Source organism: Aulonocara stuartgranti (assembly GCF_965226115.1).
Source record: "Aulonocara stuartgranti genome assembly, chromosome: 2".
NCBI classification, from domain to species: domain Eukaryota; kingdom Metazoa; phylum Chordata; class Actinopteri; order Cichliformes; family Cichlidae; genus Aulonocara; species Aulonocara stuartgranti.
Window position 1 is genome coordinate 29,036,125 of NC_138940.1, and position 15,899 is coordinate 29,052,023.

The window sequence follows — 15,899 nt, forward strand, 5'->3', positions numbered from 1 at the left end:
TCTTTCAGTGTCCCACAGTAGCACATTTCCTGCTAGGAAAATGTCAGAAGTCACATCATTTCTGTAAATTGGGAAGTAACTGTAATACATCAAGTCACCTCTGTCTCTTGTTACCAGGACTTTTTAAAATGAATGGTGCAACATGGAAAGAGGCCCTACACAAGAGTTTAGCTTTGAGCTCAATATGCGATGATCCTTTCAGCCATGACATCTCTGACATGGGAAACCAGGGAATTTGATTAGAAAATGGTGAAGGATTTTCTTTTCAGTTAGAAACTGGATTTGTGTAACATAGTGGTGAAAACCCCCCAAAGAAAGCAGCATATGATCAGTCGCTATATTGCATTTAATACAAACGTCCTTCGTGTATCCTTTGAATACAGAACAGATCATTTCTGATATCTATGAGTAAACCCAACCAGCACGTGTCCCAAAAGACCCCACAGTGTTTTTATCTGGCTTTTCCCTGACAGTTAGTGGACACTGACAGATGTGTGCTGAATATGAAAGGAAACAAAAGAACTAAAGAAGGTTTGCAGTGTTAAAAACAAGAACTACATGAAGGTTGTTTCATCCTGCTGTAACTTATGACAGAAGCATCTTTTGTTTATTTTTTTATTTATTTACACAAAGACAGATGTTGAAATAACAGGAGTAACAGTTTAATTCAATTGAAATCAGTCCAATCGTCTATAATGAAATTATTGTTTTTCATTAGTTGGCAAAAGATGGGGGTTGTTGACAGCAATTCAGTGAATGCAACAGGGGAGGACGCCAGTTTGGATGGAGGGGAATCAGCAGGACAGATGAGATTTTGTTTAGGAGTCGAGTAGTTGTGTGAATGAGGAGAGGAGAGCACATTAGACTGCTGAGAGACGGGGAGGTAGTCAAGCACTGACCACATGTCTTCTTGGATTTCAGCAAAACAGATGGGCTCATCTCGGTCTTGAAATAATTCAACTCGGGGTTGAACTGATGCAGTTTGAGAGGCATCTACAGGAGAGGCAGGGGTGGGTGAGGGCTGCTGAGACTGCGCAGTGATGGGGAGGGGGTCAAGCTCTTCCAGCACTGACAGCAGTTCTTCCTCACTGTCTGCGACAAAGGCTTCCTCTGTCTGGAACTGAAGGGCTGCAACAGGGGAGTCCAATGAGGTGTCCTCAGGGAAATTCATGTGAGAGGCAGGGGAGACCTGATTTTCTTGACAGAGAGGTGTGTAGGGTGATGCCTGTGTGTTTGGCAGTTGCAAACACACTGGCTGCTGGCGAGGCACGCTGCTGTCATCTGGCTTTGTCTGTGGCTGCTCATGTGGCTCTGTCAGAAATGAATGAGAAGAAGAAGATGGCTGTGACTCAGCTGGCCTCATACACAAGTTGTTGGCTTGTTGAACTTCTTCATGTACAGATGCAGATTCTGCAACGCAAACAAAAATACATTAAGTCTTCTTTTTTTCAACACATTTTTGTTTCGTTTTCATCACATTTCTTATGTAAGATGCTGTGATACCAAGAAATCTTCTTTCACCTTTTCTAAGTCTGATTCTCTTCCTCTTCTTGCCCTGAAAACAAACACAGAGTTTTCATTAGCTGATACAAACTCTGTGCAGTGACTGTTTCATCATTCAGTGCAGTGATGCACACATGTAGGAACTTCATGTTGGCACTTTGGACATACATAGTTTTCTTTGGTCGACCAGGCTGGATGCTCTTTGGCATGATTCTGTCTTTCTGTTTCAGCCTGCTTGAAATATCTGGCTTTCTGGTCGTTTGAAAGCGACTTCCACTGTGGACAGAAGATCATAAGAACACACTGTGAGCACTGCTACTACACATAACTACAGGACAGCTGGGACACATGCAAAAACATGAGCAGACAACATTAACAGATGCATAAATGTATGCAGAGTTACACACTTACTCTCTGTCCCACCACTGCATTTACGGCTGCACTTCCAGGGATGTTGAGTTCAGCAATGACCTTTGGCCTCTGCTCTTTGAGATAGAGCATGAAGGCATTTGGCGGCTTCTTGACGTATGGCCCATCTTCATCCTGCTGGGCTGGGCACTTTCTTTTTCTTCAGGAATAAAACACAGAGTAAGAGCACATGTTAGCACTGTGTACAACTGTGAGGGAAGCAGTTCAAAAACACGAGACAAGCTGTAAAACTGAATGAAATCAGGCACCATTAATGGATCATTACAATAATTCCTGCAGACATCTGCAAACAAATGACAGATACTTGCAGATCAGTGAACCAAAGCAGCAGAGCAAACTTATTTTGGAGTGGAGGTGTTAGGTGGAGGAGCAGGAGTGACATAATCATACATCTGTACACCGTTCCTACACAGATGAAGGGAGACAGATATGAGATAACAGGAAGAAGTTATGAATATAGAGATGTTCAGCAGCTGTGTTCACTCCAGTGTTTGTGTGTTTTACGTACAGTACTCCAACAGGACGCAGGTTCTGGAGCACACAAAACACACAACAGGTGATGAGACAAGCTGCAATACTATCATCTATCCACTAGGTGGAAGAATTGATCAGTAGAAAGAGGAGATGTGCTCAAAACGACATTCATACATAGATTTATTCTTCTTAGTTAGTCTTAAGAATTAGGATTCACTGACAGTGAAGAAGTTTCAGACGTGCACTCGCGTTTCCCCTTTTGCCTTTTCCTGCTCCAGCCAAGTCCTCCGCCTGCTCTACATCTCTATTACCTTTTATTACGCTTGCACTCATGCCTTTGCCTTTCACCACTTCAAAACTGCGCCTTCTTCAATATTACCTTCATATGCTCTCTTTGCTTTTCGCCTTCCTCACTACACTAAGTACCATTTTTTTAACGCTGTGTACTCACTCTTGCTAAGTACATGTGAACAGATCTTGAAGAAAAAAAACAAAACAAAACATACTTTTCTTTTCTCTTCTGATACTATTGAATGATCCTAACAGAAAAAAACAGAGTTAACACTGACTTAATAAAAAAAGTGTTATATTTTATCTCAGATAAACTAGTCAGTGTTTATTAGTGTTTGCTCAACTAGAAGTCTTCATAGTAGCATCCACACATCAAGTCTTTAAACAAATAATGAAAGGATAATGAAAGAAAGTTTAATGTGAAATTACTGAATTATATGAAATGCCAGAGTGTTTTTCTTTAAACTACTTGGGACACTGCCTTTTAGTGATGTCACTAAAAGGCAAGGTTCTAATGTTGTGTTGCCATAGACTCCGGAGTTTACTTTTAAAGCTCACTTACAGAACTGACTTATACAGCTTAGTTAGAAAAGTCAAGCATCCAGACATTTGAAGGACTATTCACTCATTAAGGTGACATTTTCTATTTTAAAAGTTCTCAAAAAATTAAGATGAAAAAGGAAACAAGAAAAGTTACGACTGAGGCAGATAAGAAAGATCCAGGAGATCAAAGTAAGTAAAAAAAAAATAAAAAAAAAATCCCCCAAATAACAGAATGTACATTTCTAACAATGTTGAGGCTCTGTGTATAAAATGATTCATTTTTAGAGGATTTAAATCCTGGTTTTGATTGAAACTAACCTGAGTGCAACATGTCTAATCAAAGAAAGGTTACTGGGGCACTTTGTCTTTTGGTAAAATAATGTGACAAGTTTATTCTTGGACTGAGCAGTGAAAACAGAGCAACAAGTGTCATCAGTATCTAGACTTAGTAGACCTATTATGGACTCGTGTTGGTGTGTTTTTTTATCAAAAGGATAAACTTGTTGTTATATTGTAAGCAATACTAATTTAAAATTCAATGACATCAAAATCCTTCTAGTCCTGATGTCGAGCGCTCTTTTTCACTAATGTGTTGTTGTTGTTGTTGTTTATAGATTGTAAGAGCAGGATGGCTAAAAGAAAGGCCAGTCCTGAAAAAACGACCCCCATAAAAAGAAGGAGGGTCACTGAGCAGGCTGGTCCTTCCACCAGCTCAGATGCTCATGTGGTCGGGGGAGTTAAGCGAAAGGTCCAACAAGATGAAGCGGGGACAACCAATACAGCAAAGAAGCGTAAACTTCTTGAGCATGTGAGCGGTGACAAGGGGCAGGCATCTTCCTGGTTGGACACTGGTAAAGGTAGGCTAATTAGTTGAGTGAGGGGTAGATTAAGTGTACATCTGGTTGCTAGTTTGAAGATATTAGTGTTTGGGAGATATTTGTGTCTATTATCTAATAAGCTGACGTGCTTTTGGTGTTTTCCACATCTGCAGACTGCAGCATAGAGATTTCAGAGAGCTGCAGTAAAAACAAAAAGGCTGGCAAAAGGAAAGCTGCGGGAGACACCAGGGACCCACCTAAGAAAAAGAACGTGGACCAGGACAAAACCAAAACCGTTGCCAAAAAGTCAGTGGCTGAACAGAAACGTAAGTAGCAAGCAGCTTAGCTTTTATATTCAGGTGAGGAGCAAAATGAACATTTAGGGTACAGCAGAGAGTAATTTGTGTGACAGCTGTAGTAAAACCCAATTTGTGTTTGTCTGTTTAGGTGACTTCCAAGCGAGATACGTGGAGGAGCACCGGCTTGGAGAAGGAGGATGCGGAGCAGTGTTTGCTGGCTACCGCATAAAGGATCATTTACCAGTAAGTGTTCAGATGGTGGTAGTAAGACAGGCAGTAATGCAGATAAGGGATAATATCGTAAGCTGAGATGTATGCTGTTTTACACCTTTAATGATGTCATACTGAGGAAATGCTCATCAATGCCCTGTGTCTTTTAGGTGGCCATCAAACACATCCCAAAGGGGAAAGTGTACTGCAAAGTGAAGGTAAATGTGCAAGACTTGAATTGTTTTTACATTAGTGGATTGCATGCAGCGTTCACCTGTGGAACGTCTGTGCCTCATCATCCACTTTGTTGAAATATTTCAGGATGATAACGGGAAGAATGTGTCAGTGGAAGTTGCCATCATGCTGAAGCTTGCAGCTGAAGCAGATGGATCAGTGGAAACATCAGCCCCAGTGTCTCTGTTGGAGTGGTTTGACTTTGGCAGAGAGCTGATCCTGGTGATGGAGAGACCTGTCCCCGCTGTGGACCTGGATAAATACATAGAAGAAAATGGAGGATTTTTGCCAGAGGACAAGGCCAAGGCAAGTTGACTTGCCTTAGAAGAGTCTTAGACTGTACATCATTCAATCAAAGCACAGAGTATTAGAGAAACATTAACCCATTGATTGATTATTGTCTTTTTCATCGTTTCCAGGTAGGGCTGGGCTATATCATACCATTCACGGTAATACCGGTGTAATTTTGGGCAACGATAGGAAAATGAAATATCGCGCTAGAATAGGTAAAACGCGCATGCGCAGTGCCTATGTTTACATACGCAGATGGTGGTGACGCAGAAAGAGAAGAGCAAAAGTGGATCGTTGAATGAAACGGATGAACCAGAACTGGTTTGTAAAAATGCTGCAACTTTAGTGGTGTGGAACTGGTTTAGCTTTCGTCCGTCAGATACACAACAAAGCACGATTTTTGGTAGCGCATGCTAGCGGGCCGCCGTTATTACCGTGTTGTTTGGAAAATACGGCACACTTAAAATCAATCCTTTGATTTTTCTGAAACTCGACAGTGCCCCTTATAATCCCGTGTGCCTTATGTATGAATTCTGGTTGTGTTTACTGACCTCAAAACGATTTTATGTACACGGCGACTTTGCTAAGCTACAAAGCCGCACCGCTCGATGGATTGTCGGAGCATTACGGCTATCGTAGGCAGGCGCCTCGCGGAGTGATACGTACTGCACCTCAACGTGATATTACCGTATTGTGTGTGAATAACCTCTTTTTAAGCTTTGTGGATATTTTACATGGTTATGCTGAGGATATGTCGGCCAATTTCCACTGGAAATGCCTTTTGGTTAAACTGTCAGCAAGGAATTTGCATTTGCACTGTTACATTTTTATATAACTTTAATGCACATAAAAAAACAGCTGCTTGTTTAAGTGAAAATACATTTATGGGGTTTTTTGCACTAATAAAGTTGTGGAGTTGTAAAGTATTTTGTCTAGTGTCAGTTATATCGTCAGTTATATCGTTATCGCAACTTTTCAAATGTATATCGTGATAAATATTTTTGGTCATATCGCCCTGCTCTGATTCCAGGTCATTCTGAAGCAGCTGGTTGATGCTGCGAAGCACCTGGAGGATAAACACATCTTTCACCGGGACATCAAGAGTGAGAACATTCTAATTGAGACCGGCTCAGATGTACCGCGTGTTCGTATCATCGACTTTGGACTGAGCTGCTTTGTTAAGGAGCAGTCGCAGTACCGCGTCTTCTATGGTAACATATTCTGCTCTTGCTCTTCACAGATGTCACAATTTTCGCCTTTTGTTTTAGAAGAAATTGCAATTGTGTCTGTTTATTAGGTACAGAAATTTACTCCCCTCCCGAGTGGTACGGGCGCAGTTGCTACAGGTGTGGACCCACCACGGTATGGCAAATGGGAGTGGTTCTGTACGAAGCGCTTCATGCCGGGGACTTTAACACCACGAGCTTCCTCAAAAAGCGCCTGAAATTCAAAAGACATCTGTCCAAAAGTAAGAAAACGTCACACTTCAAGACTGACTGATGGCTTGGACCACTGGAACTATCATCTTCATGTTTTTTCTCTTTCCTTTCTTTCCAGACTGCCGGGATTTCTTGGACGCCTGTTTAACCAAAGTCCCGGAGACGCGGCCGACGCTGGAGGAGCTACAGCATCACACTTGGCTGAGATAAGGCTATCACACACACACACAAACACACACAATTCAGACGTTATCATTTATGTGTGATGTATGAATTACCTTTCTTTTTTTCAGGAAATAATTTTTTTTAATTGGCCCACTTTAAATTTCAGTGTTTTGGAATTCCTGTAACCCCCCCCAGCCATCCCAGGAAAGGGGATCTCTCTTTGAATGGGCTTTCCCGAGGTTTCTTCCCGTCAGTCTGGCCCCCCCAGGGGAGTTTTTCCTCGTCTTCATAGAGAGCTTGGGCTGGCTCAGGAGCTCCATCAAAACTGTCTTTATTTAATTACTCTAATGTAATCATATACTTTAAAGTAATCAAATAAAAGACAGTAAAAATCTGAAGACTTGAAGTAAACTTCCATTAAAATAAAACTTGTTTAATTCATCTTTGCTGAGGATACTGTGTTATTACTATTTCAAGGATTATGTCAGAACACCGGATACTGGTACCCATCCCTACCCATCACTAGGGAACAGAACAAACCAGACATCAATTACAACAAAAATGACACTGACCGAGCCAGCATAACTTGTCTGCCTTAAGAAATGTTTAGCAATATTACAAATTGGGTGATATGCCTTAAAGTAGCTTCTCATGTGTTCAGCATTGTCAAAGGCTACATTTTAATTAAAACCACAATCTAGTAATGTTCTGTCTTTAACCTTCCTAATTTGTTTTTTGTCCTAACCTAACACTAAATTGCCAGTGAAAACAAAAGTTACATAAATAAAGAAGCGTAAAGAAAATTACGGTGTTTTTTATTGTAACAGTTTACCAGTGTACAGTTTGGTTTGTGACATATCTATCTAATAGACTCCAATTTGTGCATGTAAATGGAGAGTCCTCTTCACACACTGAGGTTAATTATGGAGTTCCACAGGGTTCAGTGCTAGGACCAATTCTGTTTACATTATACATGTTTCCCCTAGGCAGCATCATTAGAAGACATAGCATAAATTTTCACTGCTATGCAGATGACACCCAGCTCTATCTGTCCATGAAGCCAGATAACACACACCAATGAGTTACACTGCAGGAATGTCTTAAAGACTTAAAGACCTGGATGGCCGCTAACTTTCTGCTTTTTTTTTTTTCCCCCTCTAAATGTTTTTTCTGTTAGGAAACTTTCTGCTTCTTAATTCAGATCAAACTGAGGTTATTGTACTCGGCCCTGAAAAGTTTAGAAATATGGTATCTAACCAGATTCTTACTCTAGATGGCGTTACCTTGGCCTCCAGTAACGCTGTGAGGAACCTTGGAGTCATTTTTGACCAGGACATGTCCTTCAACGCACATATTAAACAAATATGTAAGACTGCGTTCTTCCATTTGCGCAACATCTCTAAAATTAGAAATATCCTGTCTCAGAGTGACGCTGAAAAACTAGTTCATGCATTTATTGTGTGAATGTGTGTGTGAATGGGTGGATGACTGGATATGTAAAGCGCTTTGGGGTCCTTAGGGACTAGTAAAGCGCTATATAAATACAGGGCATTTACCATTTATTACTTCCAGGCTGGACGACTGTAATTCATTATTATCAGGATGTCCAAAAAACTCACTGAAAAGCCTTCAGCTAATCCAAAATGCTGCAGCAAGAGTCCTGACAGGGACTAGAAAGAGAGAGCAGATTTCTCCTGTTAAATCCAGAATTGAATTCAAAATCCTGCTCCTCACATACAAGGTCTTAAATAATCAGGCCCCATCTTATCTTAATGACCTTGTAGTACCATATCACCCTATTAGAGCACTTCGCTCTCGCTCTGCAGGCCTACTTGTTGTTCCTAGAGTATTTAAAAGTAGAATGGGAGGGAGAGCCTTCAGTTTTCAGGCCCCTCTTCTGTGGAACCAGCTTCCAGTTTGGATTCAGGAGACAGACACTATCTCTACTTTTAAGATTAGGCTTAAAACTTTCCTTTTTGCTAAAGCATATAGTTAGGGCTGGACCAGGTGACCCTGAATCCTCCCTTAGTTATGCTGCAATAGACGTAGGCTGCCGGGGATTCCCATGATGCATTGAGTTTTTCCTTTCCAGTCTCCTTTCTCACTCAGTATGAGTTAATAGACCTCTCTGCATTGAATCATATCTGTTATTAACCTCTGTCTCTCTTCCACAGCATGTCTTTATCCTGTCTTCATTCTCTCACCCCAACCGGTCACAGAAGATGGCCCCGCCCCTCCCTGAGCCTGGTTCTGCTGGAGGTTTCTTCCTGTTAAAAGGGAGTTTTTCCTTCCCACTGTCGCCAAAGTGCTTGCTCATAGGGGGTCATATGATTGTTGGGTTTTTCTCTGTATCTATGAAGCGCCTTGAGGTGACTTTTGTTGTGATTTGGCGCTATATAAATAAAATTGAATTGAATTGAATTATCTGAGGAAGAAGCAGAGTTGGTTTGTTTCCAGCTGAAATCATCCAGGCTCAGGAATTTGAATCGATCCACATCATTTCTGCTTGAACTAGAGAACATGAGTGTCGACTTACATTTGGTCTGTGAGACACATGTCATAGTGACAGTATTTGGGTTAATATGGCATTACTCACCCTGGTCGCATTTCTTCAATATCAGGCACCAAGTTCAGGAACTCGTTCTTTTGCAGCCCGCGCAAGGAAGGAGGTCTCCAGAGTGGGAACCATCGGGAAGTTTTCACAGTCTGAGCAGGAGGGACTGGAGGCACGTGAGCTGTTCTCAGGGGTCCTTTAACACAAATCACACCAAGTTAGAATCAAATGGATAACCTGTCAATAACCGTTTGCAGATCGAGGTCAATGTTCCTAAAAATATGTTTACTTCTGGCCCATGGAGCCACAGCGGGAGTCCGAGAGAGAGGGGCAGGTAGAGGAAGGGGTGAGGGTGGCACTGCTGAAGCTCGTCACGGATGGATCACGTCCGATCGGTGAGATGAGAGAAAGCTGAAGTGAAACAACAGCAGGATGAGGTAGACGTCAATATAGGAACTCCCTGATGTGACACAGAAAGGCTATTTTTTTATTTCTTTGTATTATTTCTCACCTTGCAGTCACTGATGCTGTTCACCAGCTGGTTGTATTCAGTATTGAAGGTGTGTGTCAGAAGGCGCAGGCACTACAACACAACAGGAACAAGACCGATCAGCTCCGAGCAGAGAAGGAAGAAGGCAGCAACAAGAACGCCCACTAAGCCCACGTTTTTCTCACCTTGGTGGCCAGCTCCTTCTCACGCTTTCAAAGGTGGTGCTGGAGATCTGCGAGGAGGCGGAGGTGGACGTGGACAGAGTGCTGGAGCTCACGCTGGGGGACAGAGACTCACTCAGGGACTTGGTGGTGGGAGCTGTTCCTACGGGAGCCGCCTCTCCCAGAAGGTGAAGGGTCTTTTCCACCTGGAAGAAAGATGGGGGCTAATGTGAGGTAGGGAGAAGAGGGGACGTTAGTCATGTAAAGGCCATAGGTGAGGGTAGGGACGTAGATCGACCGGTAAATTGAGGGCTTCGCTTTTACACTCAGCTCCCTCTCCACCACGACGGACCGGTGCAGCGTCCGCATTACTGCAGCTGCAGCCCCAATCCGTCTGTCGATCTCCGGCTCCCTTCTCCCATCACTCGCGAACAAGACCCCGAGATACTTGAACTCCTCCACTTGGGGCAGGAACTCATCCCCGACTCATCCTATATTTCCGTTTTTATATTTCTAATGTTTGCCTTGTTTTCTTCACTGTCTAGTCTGCCTCTGTCTTGCCTGTATGGATGCATTTACACCGAAATGTCCCCAACAAAGGATGTTTTAATTCACCACTATTCCAGTGAAACATGAGTCTCCCATCTTCCTGCTACCAGTCTGGAGTTTTTGTTCACCAAAGCACACACCAACTTCATACTGACGGACAGATCACTGCCCTTTTGCCGCCTTGTCTGACCGTGTTTTGTGGCTGTGGTTCACTTCACCTCACTCTTCCCCATTCTTGTCATTAAATCAGGCTGTTCTGCAACCATGGCAGCCATTCACTCTATGGCTCTATTCATGGTGTATTTTACCCCTTCACCAAAGGCCGTTCTCGTTTCCAACATTATATTTGCAGTGTTCGTCTATCTATCAATATCTGCGGAGTATTTTTTTTAACGAGTATCCCATTTTCTAAAGCACAGCATGTAAAGGGTAGCTCGGTTAGCAGGATGCTAGCATGTAGCGCTTAGTGAGACACGCCTCAGACGAGTTGAGCAAAGACCCCGTCTGTGTACTTTATACGTGAGCAACGGATTTAAATAAAATTAAGGTTTCAAAAGACAAACTTGAAGATAAAAAAATATATATATACTCACCGGAGAGCCGCCAGGGTTTGCCGCTGCCATCTTGGCGCTCCTAAATTCAAAACTGCCTCTGCAGTCAGGCAGGGGAGGCGTGGAAATTGTCTTTGAGTTAGTCAAACGTTTTCCTTAGTTCGAGTAGATGATAAAAAAAAAATAATAATAAATGGGATTTTAAGTAGGACTAGGCGTTCTGTAATGATCTCTATTTAGGAGAAAAACTTAATCACTCACCTTTAAACAGCTCTCTTTTAGGAGACACACTGCTGGCTAAAGGTGTCATGTGATCAAACAGCGTAATTTAATTGGCTGAGAGCCACTCGACTCGATCTGGTGCTGATTGCTCTGGCTTGGGTCATTAAAGTTCATCACTTTTGCAGTTGAATTTTTGCAGGTGAATTTTTGCAGGTGAATTTTTTTCAGGTGAATTTTTGCAGGTGAATTTTTTGCAGGTGAATTTTTGCAGGTGAATATTTTTGCAGGGAAATTTGGAGGATAAAAATTCAGTGTCATAAATTCAATGTCTAAAAATACTTGAATTCTGATGATACTATATTTCTTCCATAGGAACAACATCGGAGATCTCTGTCCAGAAGAGCGCAGTCCTGGGAACAGCTAAGATACTGCGCAGGACCCTCAAGCTCCCAGGCCTCTGGTAGAGGACCCGAGCTTGAAGGATAAACCGCCCGCAGGGGCGTGCTGGGTGTTATATATATATATATATATATATATATGAATGATAGACTGCTTGTTAAGATTTCTGAGCTTTACAAATATTTTCTTCTAAACATCAACTTGGTAGCTTGGATGTGTTGTCATCTATCAGTGCTGTCCCCATGCATACAGCCGCTGCTGGTACTGTGTACATTTTTGCTCCTCTGTCCAAATATGCATAAAATGACAAATGAAACTTAACATTTTCTAATATTATTCCTTTAATCTTCTGTCTCTAGGTGTTTGTGTATCCACCCAGCCATCCATTTTCTTTCACTTATCCAGGGCTGGGTCATGGGGACAGCAGCCTAAGCAGAGAAGCCTACACTTCCCTTTCCCCGGTCACTTCCTCCAGGTTATCCAGGGGAACACCAAGGCATTCCCAGGCCAGCTGAGAGATATAATCTCTCCAGCGTGCCCTGGTCCAGTGTTCTGCCACTGGGACAAAAATCACGTTGTTTCTCCTGTATCTGAGGTTCAACTAGCAGGCTGCTGTGTGGGTTAAAAATAAGAGAAAAAGAAAGGGTGCACAGAGAGATAAGGAGAAAACAAACTATAGAAGAGAGCACAATTTAATTCAATGACATGCAGTGGTGGCATGTGATGAAGAGAATGGTAAATAGATGCTCACCCCTGCCATAGTAACATAATTAAGGGATGAATCAAGGTCACTCGATCCATCTCTAAGTATATGATTTTTTTTTTTAAAGGAAAGTTCAACTGCTAATCTTAACCTGACCTGATCATTCAGGACTTAGAAATGTCTAGAAGGATTCTAAATTCAATGCATGAAGTACAGCACAGATTTGGCTGCACCTCTTAGTTTTAATGTAAAATGATTGAACCAGAACAATATAACATGGATATATTTAATGACAAGCAACCATAGAACTAGAGGGTTTATTTCCATCTACATGTTTAGTTTACCAGATTTTATGTTATACATTTTAGACAATTACAAAAATAGCTTAAATCTTTTACAACCAAATACCCAACCAAAAAAGAGCAAACAAAAACATTCTCACAAAGTTAAGCTAACACTGTGGTAAAAGAGTTGCTAAAACAAACTCTATCCTGACATGGCGCCATTTACTCATTTAGCCATAAAAAAGACACTGATAGAATCTGCGAAAGAAATCAAGGCACATATGTAATGTGGCAGATAACTACCAGCTTTCCCAATGAAACAAAACCCAAACCTGCGTTTTAAACCATTCTACATAACTGCAACCTCAACACACATTTGATCATGATTCCCAAAGAAAGTTCGTTTTAGCTTAATGTGATGCCTTTTCTTTTAGTTTTTTGAGTATGTGTTATTTAAGTTAACATATTTTTCTACTGATACAGAAATTGTTTTGTGTTTTAAGTGATGCAACTTTGCAGGTACAATGTAAAAGACTTCATGCAAAATGATAATAAACAAAAGGTGATATGAGGTTTGTTACAGCTTCTTATCTGAGGCTTAAACAGGAAATATTCTGTTGGAAGACTGCTTAACAAATGTATTAAACCACCACCTGGTGTCAGGTTTATGTCACAGCTGCCCCAAATTAACAGTATTGGTCATAACCAAAATCATTTTCTTATGTTTCTGTACTGGTTAATCCACCAGTTTAATACAACTACCTTATGTAAATAATATTTTTAATACTAAAATATAATTTCTGTTGTTGTCCAGTGTGCCAGCTTAAATTTGGATAGAAAAAAAAACATGAATTCAGTTTGTATTTGCCTAATAAACAAACATTATATATATATTTTTTATATTTTTAAACACATTTTTAAGAGATTTCTAAAATATTTATGATTTTTAATGACAGGTAGTCTAATAAATTTGTTAATTACTGGATCTGCAGCCTAAACCATACTCGAACATAACGTGAGCCTGGTTATAGGACATTAAGATATTTATAATTACAAGAAAGTCAGCATTACAAATGTACTGTTGTAATATAAAATCCATTTGAAATATTACAGCATTAGTTGAAAATGTTTAGCAGCCTCTGTGGTGATGGGTTAATAGTACTGAAGACAACTAACCAGTGTAACCTGTAGATTGCCAAAAATGATTAACCTGAAAATGTATTTTGCCTTTCAAAAAGATCATTACTGAGTAATTTTAATACTGCATTACAAATATCAATGCGTAGACAACTTTAACATCACTTTCCATTAATACGTATATGTTTGCATATATTGATCCTATGCATTATCAGTCCTGTGTATAGTGTCCAAGCCAACACAGATTACCATTTCACCATTTGTTTTACAGTTCTTTAAAAGGTGTGCATTTGTGCGTGTCTGTGTTTTATTTGAACAGTACACAAAAGTATTTAAGCACCAATAAATGAGTAAGTCTGAGGAAAATGTATTACAAAAACCACAACAAACTAGTTGAAGTCATCTGACTGCAAAGACTTTAGAACCACTGTGCTGAGATGTTGCTGAATGAAAAAGAAACTACCGCCAAAACAACTGCTGTGTGCATGTTTGATTAAAGGTTTCTTCTTTAGAGCGTTAGTCCTGCATTCCATGACTAATATTGATTCAAAGCTATCTAACAAACAACAAACATTTAAGTCAGCAGCAAGGACTTCTACTGTTGTCCAGGAAAGACTGGCAGCAGTAATTAAACATCTTTTCCTTTCTTTCTGTGACTAAACTATAACAATCAGTCAAAACGCATCAAGATTGGCAAACATTTGTCAAGCAACTGAAACACTGGTTTATCATGAATACTGTTAATGGTTCCTTCAAATCTGACCTTAAAGTTTCACTACCTAGTCATCTCACAATCATGGTAATGCACAGGAATGCAAAAATGAAACTGGCGATAGGTAAAAATATACCATAATAAAACAAAACGGCACAAGTCATCATAAACGTCAGCCGTAAAAAAGTGGACTAACATTTCTGAGTGGCTTGTTCATTTAAAAAATGCTTATTGTATGTAAAAATCAATGCACTTTGAGGTTTCAATGAGGGACCACAAGTCATACAAGCTGATAACATGTTATACAAAACTGTTATGATCATGCATTAGTGAAAACTTACTTACTGACTTAAGATTAATTTAAGAGATCACCATAACATGTTCAAACTATCTGCACAGAAAATCCTTCCTTATGTGCCAGTGACATCATTGACTCTCAGAAAACCTCAAGCCTTTACAAAACATCAGAAGCAGGTTCATCTTTCCCTCTGAGGTGAATGTGGAAACGCAGTGTTTGCGTCCTCTTGGAGAGATTCCATGTCGGAGGATGTGAGAGTTCGGTTTGACACAGGGGCATTACATGGCCGGCTCTGCTGCAAAAAGCAAATCAGCCCCTTGTGATTTCTGCGTGTCTACGTGTCCTTACTCCAACCGGGCCCCGCACCGTTTCAGGGCTGAGAGAGACGCTTGCGTTTGAGCTTCTGCCTTGCCATTTCCTCCTTTCAAAACAAAAACAGAGAGAGGACAAGAGAGTACTGACAACACACTCTTGCATCCGCCGCGAAATAACGTCCATCTCTTCAAGCATCCATCCTGTGAGAATGGACGAGTGCGCACACGACAATCAGGCAACAAGGCAGGCTTTGTTAGTTAGGCACTCCTCTACTCCAACAATGGCATCTGGACTGTCCTCCAAACTAAGAGTCTCACGGCCACGTCACGTCAGTCTCTTCAAAAGCACGGCTGCTTTCACAACAACAACACCGGATCTCGAGTTTAAACATTTTTTTTTAATACTGTAGACCCAAATATGTCCTTGTTCTCAAAGTCTCAATATATTATATAATAGGATTTTATAAAAAAGGAAAAAAGGGAGTAGGGTTGTTGGCATAGTATTCTGTTGCAATATATACCACATCAATATGTACAGATTCCATGCTGCTGGTTAGTAATCACTGCAAAAGAAGAAAAAATGGACTGATTAGTGCGGAAGAATTAAAATGAGCAAATAACTACTGCATTCAGATATTCATGCACTGCAATTACAAAATCGCACACAGGCTGTAATATACTTACAAAATGCTCCTGTGTCAAATAAGCCAACAAATATGAATTCAATTGAATAATACTAAGCATGTGTTTTGACTTTGTTAGCCATTCCCCCAGAGCACTCTCTGCTGTATCAAAATCATTTGGAAATGATTTCATAAGTTCATAAAAT

General features: G+C 40.8%; 3 protein-coding genes, 1 long non-coding RNA gene and 1 pseudogene across 12 annotated transcripts in view; 2 read left to right on the forward strand and 3 right to left on the reverse strand.

Annotated features, from left to right (window-relative positions):
- Positions 1 to 83: 83 nt before the first annotated feature.
- On the reverse strand, positions 84 to 4,953 carry LOC309718868 (transcription factor 7-like 1-C). 3 transcript variants are annotated; one of them, XM_082554477.1, is made up of 6 exons: positions 4,842 to 4,950; positions 2,241 to 2,337; positions 1,915 to 2,071; positions 1,672 to 1,779; positions 1,522 to 1,555; positions 84 to 1,410 (listed from the first exon to the last, which is right to left on the reverse strand). In XM_082554477.1, the coding sequence occupies exons 1-6, from the start codon at positions 4,864 to 4,866 to the stop codon at positions 668 to 670; spliced, it is 1,164 nt and encodes a 387-aa protein (XP_082410603.1). In that variant the 5' UTR covers positions 4,867 to 4,950; the 3' UTR covers positions 84 to 667. The 3 variants fall into 3 exon arrangements, with proteins under 3 accessions (XP_082410603.1, XP_082410604.1, XP_082410605.1); XM_082554478.1 differs by lacking the exon at positions 2,241 to 2,337 and having other exon boundaries at positions 4,842 to 4,953; XM_082554479.1 differs by lacking the exon at positions 1,522 to 1,555 and having other exon boundaries at positions 84 to 1,128.
- On the forward strand, positions 2,344 to 7,263 carry LOC309718852 (serine/threonine-protein kinase pim-1-like; annotated as a pseudogene). Its single transcript, XR_014280668.1, has 8 exons — positions 2,344 to 3,429; positions 3,855 to 4,097; positions 4,232 to 4,384; positions 4,506 to 4,600; positions 4,738 to 5,107; positions 6,123 to 6,303; positions 6,390 to 6,560; positions 6,650 to 7,263. The product of XR_014280668.1 is annotated as a serine/threonine-protein kinase pim-1-like (transcript).
- Positions 4,842 to 11,413, reverse strand: LOC309718904 (uncharacterized protein). Of its 6 annotated transcripts, none has more exons than XM_082554543.1 (7): positions 11,263 to 11,413; positions 11,044 to 11,101; positions 9,926 to 10,107; positions 9,762 to 9,833; positions 9,540 to 9,661; positions 9,293 to 9,446; positions 4,842 to 5,053 (listed from the first exon to the last, which is right to left on the reverse strand). In XM_082554543.1, the coding sequence occupies exons 2-4, from the start codon at positions 11,071 to 11,073 to the stop codon at positions 9,818 to 9,820; spliced, it is 228 nt and encodes a 75-aa protein (XP_082410669.1). In that variant the 5' UTR covers positions 11,074 to 11,101; positions 11,263 to 11,413; the 3' UTR covers positions 4,842 to 5,053; positions 9,293 to 9,446; positions 9,540 to 9,661; positions 9,762 to 9,817. The 6 variants fall into 6 exon arrangements, 4 of the variants coding, with proteins under 4 accessions (XP_082410669.1, XP_082410666.1, XP_082410667.1 ...); XM_082554540.1 differs by having other exon boundaries at positions 11,044 to 11,156; XM_082554542.1 differs by lacking the exon at positions 4,842 to 5,053 and adding an exon at positions 8,913 to 9,207 and having other exon boundaries at positions 11,044 to 11,156.
- Positions 11,414 to 11,741: 328 nt separating this feature from the next.
- LOC309718928 lies at positions 11,742 to 12,879 on the forward strand. The gene is made up of 2 exons (XR_014280112.1): positions 11,742 to 11,883; positions 11,982 to 12,879. It is a non-coding gene; the product is annotated as an uncharacterized lncRNA (long non-coding RNA).
- The window catches only part of col23a1b (collagen type XXIII alpha 1 chain b), a gene marked incomplete at its 5' end in the record, with an annotated part of 33,458 nt that continues 30,185 nt past the window's right edge, over positions 12,627 to 15,899 (reverse strand). Inside the window, 1 exon segment of the mRNA XM_082554466.1 lies at positions 12,627 to 15,633. Within this exon segment, the coding sequence (XP_082410592.1) occupies positions 15,631 to 15,633 (3 nt within the window). The 3' untranslated portion in view covers positions 12,627 to 15,630.